Raw genomic sequence first — 13,347 nt, forward strand, 5'->3', positions numbered from 1 at the left:
TTTGCATGTGGAGGATATGAAACAAAATATTTTTTAAGTTTTATTTATACACTTTAATATCTAAAAAATCATAAATTACTACATCAATACCATAGAATTTTCCTATAATTTATCAAAGTTAGTAACTAAGCTTTATTTGGGTCTAAGAAAATTATGAAATTTCGAGCAGACTAAAAATACAACCTCCCTCATTGAAATCTTGGTTCAAAAGAAAGAATTGGTGGATAAACATTAGAAAGGCTGAGAAAACCACCAATAAGGGCACATTCTGCACTTCTGATTGGTTATATTCTTAAGTATGGTGACTTCTGCTTTGTCCTGTGAAAGTGACAAAGTTACAAATGCAGTATCTGGCTATGGCTTCTGGAGGCTTGTTAACTTTGAGGATATTACGGTCTTTGTACAATGTTGTGTGAGATCACTCATGTATACTTGGCCTCCTCCTCATTTGTTTTTGGCCGACATCCCTTCCCCACAGTTTTGCTTTGTGCACAGCTTTACCAGTCAAGGGCAATCTTCAACCTGGACTCTATTTCAGGATATGATTTCTCAGCTATGTTCCATTCTTTCTCCTTCACGCATGTCTTGTGAAAATAATACTTGGGACTATTTAATATCTCTTCCCTTGCCTGATATAAGGGTTCATGCCAATTATTTTCTTGAACAACTTTGCCTCCATCCCCACATGCTTTGACCCCCTCACATTCTTAATTCTTTTGTTTTAGCTTACAGACATTTTTATTTTGTAGTTTCCCTGTTTTTGGAAACTTTTACCTGCTGGAAGAGTGGACTTTTGGTTTCATATTTTTATCACTACCATCTCACATTACCTTTCCTCCCTACACCTTATGTCTGAGATGCATCATTGTGCTCCAGAGGGGTTTTGGTTTTCTGGGGAGGTTCGTTCCCATCTCTTCATCACACTGGCTGGTACCACTTCTTCTGATCTGTCCCTGCTTTCCTTTTAATTATCATCCTATTGCTTTGACTAGCTGTTTCTGTAAGGTCTTAGAGAGGATGGTTCATGCTCATCTTGTTTGGTTCCTTGAATCAAACGACATCCTCTCACCCACCCAGTTTTAGTTCTGTTTACAGCACTCCACTGTGGACCACCTGATTCGACTTGAAACCTTGATCAAGTGAGAACATCTTTTTTCTGTCTTCTTTGATCTTGAGAAGGCTTATGACACTACATGGAGGTATGGCATTTTGCAGGATCTCCATTCATATGGGTTGCGTGACCATTTGCCCATTTTTATTTGTAATTTTTTACACAACAGGTGACTCCAAGTCTGTGTCGATTTGACCCTTTCTCGTTCTTTTACACAGGAACTTGGAGTCCCTCAGGGCTGTGTCTTGAGTGTTATGCTTTTTAGTGTGAAAATCAGTGCTATTACTTGACAACTTCCTCCTACTGTTGCAAACACTATCTCAACAACTTCCACATCTCTTGTCAGTCATTAAACATGAGGTTTATTGAGAGGCAGCTTCAGGCTGCCCTTAATCGCTTGTTAAAGTTGATCACTGCAAATGGTTTTACCTTTTTTTTTCTCCAAAACCTTTTGCATGCACTTTTGCCACCAAAGGAATTAACACTCTGATCCTGAGCTCCATCTTAGTGATGTTGTTCTTCCCTTGGTCTTGGAGGCAAAGTTCTTTGGGTCTTTCTTTGACTGTAAGCATATTTTAATTTCTCACATAAAGCAGCTACGTCTCAAGTGTACAAGGGCACTGAACATCTTTTGTGTTCTCTCTTCCACCTCTTGGGGAGTGGATCTTTGTTCTTTGCTCAAGATATATTGTCCCCTCATTTGATCCAAACTGGACCATGGGTCTCTAGTCTATGGTTCTACTAGGACCTCGGCCTTGAAGATGCTGGACTCCATTCACCATCTGGGGCTTGAGCCAGTTCAGAGTTTGTACACTGAGTCCCACGAACCTCCTCTGTTTGCAACTTTATTTGCAGTATGCTACTAAACTTCGACCCTTACCACAGCATCCCACCTGGGGTTGTGTCTTTCTTCCTTAGTGGGGTATGCTCTTTCCGAATAGATGGTCTGCCATTTTTCCTTTTGGCTTTCATATCCAGGCCTAGCTGGCTGAATTGCAACTGTCATTGGATGATATTGCTGTCTCCAATGAGCAGCTTGTCCTGCGATGGCTTATTACCATCCCCAGTGTGATCTTTCTTTGCATCATCTGAGGAAGGCAGATCTCCCAACTGGAAGTACCATCTTCTCTTTGCCAAACATCTTTGCGAACCATTCTTCTGTTTCTATGGATGTTTCAAAATCAGGTGACTTTGTGGGCTGTGCTATAGTTTGTTGTGGCTTGGTGGTTGCTAACAAGATCCCCTCTATAGTTTCTGTGTTCACTGCCGAGATGTATGCTATTTCTCTTGTCCTGGATCATGTAGAAGCTATGTAGTAAACTGATTGTACCATTTACACTGACTCTCTTAGATCTATACTGGCCCTGGAATTGCTTAAGATTAGTTCTCACCCTGTTCTCGTCGACATTCAAAAATGATTAACCCATTTTTCTCTATCTTGTGTTTCCATCCAGTTTTTCTGGATACCTGGCCGTGTTGGTATTTGCGAGAATGAGCTCACTGACACTGCAGCTAAGTCTGACTACTCTGGTGCCATCATGACCATGCCTGCCCCATATAGGACTACGGTCCTATGTTCAAGGCTTGGCTTTGTGCCAGTTGGCATTCAGCTTGGAGTGAACAACATCATAACAAGCTTTTCCAGATTAAACGTACTGTTGCTCTCTGACCATCTTATTTCTGTAGGTACTGGAAGGAGGAAGTTGTTTTGGCTAGGCTATGCATTGGTCACAATTTTTTAACACATTGATTTCTTTTATTTGGTACTGACTCGCCAATGTGTAGCCTTTGTGACATTCAAGTCACAATAGCCCATGTTTTACTGTTATGCCATTATTACAACCATGATCAGTGGCACCATTTTTGACATGTACTTTTGATGGGTTTACACCTGATGTTGGATGGTGTCATTGGCAATGGTAACTCTGTCCAACTTGATTGTGTTTTTAGCTTTTTATGAGCCATTGGCCTTTTTAATTCTATTTAATTTTTTAATCTGAATTTTGTACATTGATTAGTTTTTCATCTTTCCCAACAACACCCTTCAACTCCTGTTCCTCAACCTTCTACTGCATGTCCACCCATTACTCATTATCAAGTTTGTTACACATCTCACAATGGGTCCCCAGCTGTCTCACTTCACCAATCTTTGGTCACAGTTTTCTACTAACAGATAGGTTCTTCAAGTTATCACCCATGGTCTTTCTCTCCACTTCACTTCTACACCACCCTCTGATCTCATCTGTCTTCAGCATCTTGAGGATGCTGCACAAATGCCACTGAGAGGGTATACACACCTACTCTGGATTTTTACTCTTGTCTCTTTGTAATTAACCTGTCATCTCTCGACTGATTTTTGATCATCCCACAGTTACAGATGGTAAATTTCGTTTCTTTTTGGTGGTTTTTTTCACCCCATTTGTGGATGGCCTAGATCAATTTGTTGGATGCCTTTATACACATCCTGATCCTCTTCTCCTGATATTTTCCACATTTTGTCCATCAGTTTTGAGTCTTCCAATTCCATGCTGTTCTTTATGACATAATGTCGGACTCTTATATATTCAGTCAAATCATGAGGGCCTTTTCTCACCACTTCCACAACCATGGGCTGAGATTCTATTTCTATGTGAATGATTGTTTTTTTTTACACCTCCCGTCTTCTGCATGAGGCTGCTTAGTTAGAATAGCTTGTCAAGATTTATGAGTCCTTTCTCATGCCCATGCAATATTTAGCTCCTTGGACATTTTCTTCAACTATTAGCTCAGCCAGGCTCAGCCCTTACCTCTTTGCCTGAGAGCTATGGAATGTCTGGCCACCAACAGTTATGCTTCTTGTTTTCATTTTCTGTGTGAGGTTCTTTCACTTTATGAAGACTGGCTTCCCGAGAATCACTCATTTCTTTGGTGTGTTCACACATGTGCCTTCTCCAGTGGACTTTGCAAGACCAATAGAATCTACCTTGGGATTCACTGTCATTGATAATGAACCTTCCCTCTTCTCTTCTCAAGTACTTGTAATGGTGGCTACACTGTTCGAGTAACACATCTGGTGTTTCTCTATCACCATTCTCAGACCACATCTCCATTTCTTCATGATGTTTACCTCTCTAGTTTGGGCACATCTCTGAACAACGAATTTACTTCTGGCATTTGAGCACAGGACAAGAAGAGAGTTCACTCCACATCAACATGCTCAAACTCGCTGTCTGCCAGACAATTTCCCATTTTTTACCATTTCTGATGGGCCATTTGGTTCATGATTTACTCTGAAAATTTCACAGTTGTTTCTTACATCAGCTGTGAAAAAGGCACCTGTTCTAGAACTTTTCTTTCAGATGTTGGACTTTTTTTTTCTGGGCTCATTCCCATCAAGTTCGTCTTGTCGCATGTCATGTACCAGGAGCTATGAACATTGTGGTGAACCAGTTCTCTTGGTCAGATGGTGTTCTGTCCACAGATTGGCCTCTACTCCCAGATTTTTCATTGGGTTTGCTCTCAGTTAGACACACCCTTCATGCATGCTTTTGGCACTCCTTTCACCTCCAAGCTTCTCCTTTTTTTCTGGTGCCTGGTTCCTTATCATTTGGCTCTGGTTGTTAATGCTCACAGCCAAGACTGATCTTGCCTTTTCCTATATGCCCATCCTCCTCTCTGACTTCTTCCTTGGGTCCTCACCTTGACACATGACACTTTTTGTCAGGTCCTGCTGGTGGTGCCACTTTGGCCAGCTCAGCCTTGATTTCCTTTGCTTCTTTATTTAATGCTTAGACCCTCACTTCTTCTACCATATGCCCCTTTTTCATCCAGGAGTGTCATCCATACATCTTCATATGGGGGATTTGTCCAGTCCATTGCCCTTTGGGCCAGATTGTTTGTTCATATAACCTTCTTCTTGTCCCATTCCTATTTACCTTCCACTTTATCTGTCTATCAATATAAGTGGTAGTTTGTATCATTGGTCCATCTGCCACTCCCTTCCTCTTGACTGTCCTTCCATGAATCACCTTTAAATAATTTTTCCTTAGCTGTTTCACCATGGTTTGTCTGTCTCCCCCATTAATGACTTTGGGTGGCCTTACCCACTACATTTAGCCTTTCCCATTTCCACAATATTTTCTCCTTCTTTTTGCTTGTGGTCATCATTGCTCAGATATCTCTACTATTGAAGCTTCTCACAATCTCTTCCACCATACTTATTTACTTTCCAGTCTTTTCTTTGCCCATATGTTCTTTCATATCTCCCTTCTTTCTATCTCTCACCTCTATGATCATTCAGATCCATATCTGCTCCAATGTACAGTGTGGGATATACTATGTTACTTACCATGCACCTGTGTATTTTGGAGTCCCTGTTAATGTCTCTTTCTATCCTGAGACCCCTCTTCTTCCAGGGATCTCTTCCCATCTACTCTTACTGAATGGGTTCATCAGCTCCTTTGATTGGCATATTCTTCTCTGGAAGTTGATGCTGAAAGACTATTTCAAATCTCATTGCATCACGTTTATCATCTATCTCACACTCTTGCTTTTCATTTTTGCTAGTGCTTGAAATCCTTGAGGTGAGCATGTGGATAACTTCCCACATATCCATTGCTCATTATATCCATCATCTGGCTCTTTTGTCTCCCACAGGAATTCAACTCCCCCTGGTTGCCATTCTTCAGTCAACCCACTGTCTTTTAGATAGGTGTGTTTCTTTTTCTTTCCTTTTTCGCCTGATAGGATCTTGCTAGGTGGCTAGTGTTGCCTCCTAGGATATGCTTATTTTCCAAAATCTATATCAGGCCAGGAGTAACAGACAGTGCTCAAACAATATGCCTTGGTGTTCTGCAAGATCATTAGAGGTATTCTTGTAGTATACAATACAATTACTAAATTGCCTGATCTAGACCATACCATTCTATGGACTATCATGGAGAAAGCTGATTCCAGGGAAGTGACTGCTCACTTCATTGGCACATGCTTGCTGGTTATTGAATATAAGGTTTTGTGGTCACCCATTGCACTGGTAGGTGTACCAATGGGAATCGAGGAGTTCCTCCGAGTCTCCCCAACATGAATTCTCCCACCCTTCTTCAGATAGAGCTTGGAAGACCCTTGCCACTTACCAGTTCCTAGCCACTGGGATGACGGACCTTGGAGAATTCCTCACTAGTTGAGTTTAGTAAAATACCGTGAGAAATAGGGCAATGGTGACATGGTCCGTGTAGTACGGGTCACCTCTCAAACAGCTCATGTATTCTACTCTTGCAGCATAATTTGTCCTGTAGAGTCAAAGTAGGCACACACCGTATGGTCTGAAGTCACCCTCACTATACATATTGGCTTACCGACTGCTTGTGTGGAGGTGCTTAGTTGGACATGTTCAAATTCTGCCTATCCCGCCAACATTGGAGCTCTTTTTCCTCTTCCTCTAACATTCTAGGTGAAAAGTATACAGTGGTCAAGATGAAATGCAGTCTCTCATGGTATTTCCTTATGGAATCCATGTCATTGGGTGTCACACTCCATGGGCTTTCCCTTAAGGCACTTTCTGAAGGGAGCTTGTCTAGGTTTAAAATTTTGTACTGGTCCCTCCACCACTTCAACATGGGGCTCTAGCTGTTCTGTGGGTGAAGTTGAGGTATCATCTTGGAAGTAAACATTTTTCTAACCTTTTTTCTAACACATGAGCTAATTGTGAGCTGCTTGCAAGCATATCAAGTGAAGAATTTTTATAATTTTTCATCTTACCTAATTTAACCTTATCTAACCCAATAAGTTTAACTTTCTTAGCTACTTTTATAATTATAAATAAAGAATATGCATTAAAAACTAAAAATGTAAGACTTACCAGGGTCTTCTTTTTTTTTTGCTGTCAAATGTTAAACACAAGCCTACTTTGTTATACTAATGGTGCTACTACACTAAATTTTTTATCTAATTAAATAATGCATTTAAGAACACAGAATAATAACATGCAAAAAGCAAATGATGTCTATAACTATCATAATTTTTCTGGCTTTTTAACTATGTGCAAGAGCCTTTCAAAAATCAGATAAGCTCATCGATGTGATTCCCATGAGAACAAATTTTAAACTGAACTAGGAGAGGTCTCTGTACAGAAAAGAACATAATATAATACATCATTTGATAGATTACAACCTTGTCAAAGAGAAGTATTGGCAAGTTGTGAAAGAGAGGATGTGATAGGTGGGCATGGCAAGTGGGTTTGATTTTCTAGTTTATGGCTCTATAAATAAATAAGATTGAAGGCTAAAAATTTTGTTTAGCCTGAGTAATATTTTTATTATAATGAGTAATTTATATTAAATTCCATACGTCTTCAGGGGTTGGTAAATAAATAAGAGAAGAGGGAAGATCTAAAGAGCAAATGCCACAGTTCTCATACTAGTAGAAATTGAGGATTTTTTAAAATATCTCCTTAAAACTTATATAATATTAAAATTTGATTTATTAACTATGCTTTTATGCCACTTTGACCTGACCATAGAGAAAGAGTTAAGCAAGTGAAGTATAGGCACTAAAGAAAATAGGAAAAAGCTAAGTTAATTTTTTCTAGATTCAGTATGAACTACAAATTCTGAAAAACATTTCTTGTACTACTAGCCTTTATGAAGTTGCAATTATTAAATGTTGGCAGAAATAAGTTTTTTTTATTAGTATCTAGAGGGTAAAAGTATTTTTTTTAAACTATTTTCAAAATATCAACATGAAATGTAACATTATTTTGTTATGTTAGGTAAAAAAAAGGCTGGAAAGAAATATAAGATCCATGATTCAGAACCTAATGATCTTGATATTTGTAAACTTACATTGTATTGGATGTTGCATAAGAAATGAACCATAAACCTTCAAAAAAAATGTGCTGCATTTTTGATAATTAAAACTTTCACAAGTCCAGAGTTGTGACTCATTTCTTATTCTGCAGGAGAGAAGGTGCTAATAAGTGAGTGAAAAAGAAAAATCATATTCCTAGAAGTAGGGTAGAGAAGGTATTGTAAGTGGGTTTCAAAAATCAAAGTTCAAATGTATAGAAACATAAAACTTCAAATAGTAATTACCTGCTTCTTGATATGTTATGTGTTTCCTTAGTATATTTTTACTTTTAACATTTGATTTATAAAACTAATCCTTAGAGCAACATATAAAATACTAAATTTCCTTTTTTAAAGTAATTACTTCTACCAAATTGATTGAAATATATTTTATTATGTTTTTAAAATTCAGAACAAAGAAGTGCAACTGTTGTCTAATTTGATATTCCAAGACACTTGTCATATAGGTTTGAATTCCTTATGATCTCCAATTAAGTTCGATATGTATGAGAAGATGACTTAAAATTACCTGTTTTAATAAATTGGAGAAATTAAGTTTTAATGTTCAGTTTTAACATTATAACATTGAATGCAGTGTTCCTTTTCAGATTTATTTTGCAAAGTTCATTTGTGAAGATTTGCCTGAGAACAACAGGTGTGTTTTATGATACCTTATTAAATCAGTAACTTGTAAAGATAACATTAGTATTAAGACATGTGATTTAATGTTCTTATTATTTAATAGAAACTTTTTATTTCAAACGTTTGGACTTTCAAATCTGTTGTTTATTTCACTAATGTAGGCCCAAGAAGATTCTGAAATACTGAAATCACTTGTTGTTCCACTGGAAGAGGAAATCTCCATTCTAAAGGAAAAATTACGTTATACGAGTGACCAGCTCAAGATTTATGAGACAGCGTTCTCAAGTTTGGTGAATGGATTGGGCTCCGAATCTCTTGTTGATGTAATGAAGGATCAGAATCCAGTAGATGTCTTGGGGCAACTAGATGAGAAGGTAGTATTTTATAGTTTAAAATGTTATTATCAAAAGTAGATAAATAGAAATATTCATGTAGAAATACAGAGGATTCTTAAAGGGGTGGTTAGTTTATATCTGGAGAAAAGTTATTACAGTGGAGATTTAAGAGTTTAAATGCAACTTTACTTCTTTCATGACAACATGTTACATTCAAGGTTTAGATTCTGCTTTAATTATTTTATTCCTCTGTAGAGTCTCTTAATATGCTTTCTCCCACAAATGTAATCATTTGGACTCTCAGCTTGTACTATGCCATGATACCCATGTTTCTATTTTCTGCCAAGTCTTGAAACTACAAGGTCATGCTGTGAATTGATACACTAGCTCTGTTGTTGAGAAGTTACTGTACTTCTTAAATAAGTTCTAATTGTTTATAACTGTATTTTTTTTTTGTTAGAAAGTTGAACTTTTTTCCATTTTAATTTCTTTTATTAAAAGTTTGACTTCTAATTATTTGTGTATGTTCTTTATCTGTATAGCATCTTCTGAGGTTTGCATAAAAAACACAGATGCCTCAACAGATACAAAGTTTGAGAGAAATTATCTTCTTGTGTAAGCAGAAGACATCATAATTTTCCTGGATCACTTTCAAACCCTTGTTTTTCTTTTCATTACTTGACAACAGGAACATGTGTGCCTATTGTAAACATTTTATTTTCCAGGGACATAGTGTTTGAGTTTCATTTCTGGGATCACTGTCAGACCCTTAATTTTTTTATTAATTGACAACATGGAGTACCTTTATCTTGTGTCTGGATGGGTTCAACTTGCCTCAAGTGAAGAATTGCATCATTGGATTAAAAACTTTAAGTCATTCTTCCACACATTAGAAAACTTCAGAGTTGAAATTTATCAAATAAAAAAAAGTCTTAATTAATTAATTTTATACATGAAAATTTAACAAAATTGCAAATCTTCATTTTGTATTTGTGAATTTCCTGAATTTCTTCTGAACAAAATATGATATTCGTATTCTTCAGGAGGAAAGTCATAATAGTTTTGAACACAGTTTCCCTAGTTTGACCTTTTAACTTGAATGCAAGTGTAGTTTTATGGATTTTAGCTAATCATTATTTTTCAACCTCTTAGTTATCATAAAGTAATGCAGTTCCTTATCTCTCAGCTTCAAAAAGTTGTATGCTAGTGATCTAAACATGTAATGAAAGCTTTTTTTCCTGTTGAACCATACAATCAATACAGTTTCCAGTTCAGCATAGATTCACGTGAGGTCAGAACAAGTGGTAAAGCATAGCTTTGCGATATGTTGCTAGAACAAAAAGATATTTGTCAACAACTACTGATACATTTACATTCTTGATTTTTTTCAATGCTTGCATAAAGCTTGATTTACCATTTTATACTTCATTTGAAGTATTATAATACAATATGATAGGAAAAGAAATGTTTTTCATGGAACAAGATGAGATAGGCTTAGTTAAGTCATTTTGCCCTCAACAATACAAAATTTTGTTTCACTGACAAGGTATTAACATTCTTCTTAGCTGAAAATGTTTCAGTTAAATGCTTCTCCACAGAACAGACAGTTAATACCTCATGCCATTGCTGAAAAGATTTTGTGGATGTGCCAAGTCTTTGAACAAAACTCCAACTTCTACTTGTAATAACATGTACTGCACCAGTCTATAATGCAATCACCATTAGACTATAGCGCTTCACCAATAGGAGGATGATACATCCTCCAAACACAATACTCTCCTTTAGCACTTTGTGTATATCAAAAGCTCATTCTTGATGAAGCAGAAGAGAAACATACACTGGAAGGGTGGGTTTTTTCTGTGAAGAGTTATCTGTTTGAAATGCACTTTCTGGTAATGAAAATGTTAACTTCAGAAATGCTACTTACCTCTCCACATTGAGATGTTGGAGAGACTGGTGTAGATGAAGAAATTAAAAAGATGAGCTCCTTTTGAGAATATTGTGACAGAAGGGAAAAGGCATAAAGTTTGTCACTCACTGGAGGAAGACTACTACTCGGTGGAGCCCACATCCACCACAAGCAAGAGTAGGGAATAGTAGTGCAGAAAGTTACTGTCAAAAGAACCTCTTGCTTGGCTCTAATCTGTTGCAAAGGTAGGTTGAGTGTAAAGGCTGGTCAACCACCTCTATGTCTCAGGTGGTAGGCAGATCATATATATGTTTAGTGTTGCTTGAGAAATAAGTCAAGCCATACAGTTTGTGAGAAATATGTAATATACTTTCCAGAATAAGCACATGTAAGGATGAATCATCCCAGACTTGCATTCTGAGGAGAATTCAAGAACCATTAGGCTATCACAACCATTAGGAATAGTCTAGTTCTCAATGTATGGATGATCTGTACCACACTTCCAGGAAGACATCTCTCTCATACATGTGGGATTACCCTGACCCAAAAGAGGAACTATCTATACTGACCTCCCTAGAAGCTTAGTACTAGGGAATAAAGGTTATCCCATTCCTCTAGAAGAAAATGGGTGGAAGAAATATGCATAGAGGAGAACACTGGAGAGGTGTATAGACCAAATAGCACTTATCTATCATCTGCATAAGATCCCACACTGAAACTGCATAAAGGGGTTACCACAACTAGGAACAGCAGGAGTTAGCCAGGGCAAGGAACCATACCTGGTACATTTTTTTAATTTTTTTTTTCAAAGGAGCCTCAAAGCTTGTAAGGTTAAATATTGTAACTACTGAAGCATTGTGGGAAAATCTCCACCTCAACTGGGTACAGAGCTAGTGCAGATGGGCTTAACACTTCCTGTTATCCCCTACTTGATGCAGATAGATTTTTGGGATTAAAAATATTCTAAGCATGTGGTAAGTTCATTTCAATTGTCTCCAGTATTTATATATATATTACATTTAGATGGTTGCTTTTTTTTGCTGAAGCTGCGATAAAAAGAAATAAACAGTTACTCAGCTCTTTAGGACCTTTGAAAAGATTTGAAAATGGCAACTTGAAAGAGATGACACCCAGAAATGGAAAAAAAACTGCAGTGTGGTGTAAGAATTGAACACAAAGGTGTCAGAGGTTGTCTACATTCTTGCCTGCAATATCTCCTCTAAAGGACATCAACACCCAGGGGGAAGAGAACCTGTGAAAGATGAATTTGAATAGGAGATGATATGAAAAAGTTGAAAGGAGTCATATACTGTAGAGTTATTTAATCCAGTTGGTCAATGTAGGAGAGAGCGCATGAAAAGAATATTCTCATAGCAAAAAAAGATTATAGTAATTTCCTCAACAAGAAGCATTGTGAGAAAGATAACAACAAATTGCCCAAACAGGACGAAGGAGATGATTGGGGATGGGTACTTGTTGCCTGTACCATCTTTTTCATAATATATATTTTCTTATCGCTGTGCTTTGTGGGAGATGTTGGTCTGAAATTTTTGCCTTGAAAACTTCCTCCACTCTTCACCACAGGAACAGGTTTATTTTATTCCCAGACTGCTCCTTCTTCACTGAGACTTGGGCTGCTTGGGAGGTTGATCGGATGTAATCTTCAATCACTTTTCATTCTCTTTATTCTCTGCATGATGATTCAAAAAGTTTGAATGGAGGCCATGTAAGAGCCCTGAGAAGGATTTTCAGTGGCTCAGCAGTAAGTCTATAGACTTATAAAGTCAAAAATCAGGTTTCAATACCTGTGATGCCCATGTGTAGCTTTGTGCTTAAAAAACAAACAAAAATCTAAACAGAATTTTTTTTGTCTAGATGGGTAGGATGACTGAAAAGAAAGGGTAAGAAAATGTCCCGAGGAACAACAGAAGAAATAGAAAATGGTTAGGGAAAAGACAAAAGATCACTTTGGAACTGGTGATTATAGAAATGAAGAGATGCTCTTGAAAACTGGTGAAAAAAGAAGTGAGATGAGTCAAATAACGTGAAGGAAGAGAATTGAGAATTGATCAATATCGATAAATCATCCCTTTATGGGGATAAATTGCAAGGTGAATGGCTGACAAGATTGAGCAAGAAAAATGGGCTTCTCTGTGTGAAAAACCTACTCATTTGCCAAGAGACCAGACAAAAGCCATACTTGAAAATGAAGACATAAACATTATGGTGAATAATGATGTCTGAAGCTGACATAAAAAAAAAGGGATTTCCAAAACAGAAGAGGTAGACATGAAGTAACAAAAGCCATGTTTGAGCTGATCAATGAGAGACAAAAAGAAGAACCTGTCAAGGAGTGTTGTGAATTTAAGACAGCACCCTAGGAAGAAGTTGAACAAGAAGATAGACCTACAGAAAGAGGGTGGACCAATCTAGGCTCAAGAAGGAATACCATGAGGGCCACGTAGTCTGAGACTGTACACCAAACAAGTGGAAGTTTAGTTTAGAGGTGTGTCACAAATGTATCAATGA

General features: G+C 37.4%; 1 protein-coding gene across 5 annotated transcripts in view; it reads left to right on the forward strand.

Moving 5' to 3' along the window:
- The window catches only part of LOC106460377 (rab GTPase-binding effector protein 1-like), a 94,232-nt gene that overhangs the window by 24,973 nt on the left and 55,912 nt on the right, over positions 1–13,347 (forward strand). For all 5 annotated transcript variants that reach the window (XM_022387084.1, XM_022387081.1, XM_022387082.1 and 2 more), the window contains exon 5: positions 8,736–8,948. In XM_022387084.1, coding sequence (XP_022242792.1) covers positions 8,736–8,948 — 213 coding nt within the window. The remainder of the gene's footprint in view (positions 1–8,735; positions 8,949–13,347) is intronic.

This window comes from Limulus polyphemus, unplaced genomic scaffold (assembly GCF_000517525.1).
Source record: "Limulus polyphemus unplaced genomic scaffold, Limulus_polyphemus-2.1.2 Scaffold761, whole genome shotgun sequence".
NCBI lineage: Eukaryota > Metazoa > Arthropoda > Merostomata > Xiphosura > Limulidae > Limulus > Limulus polyphemus.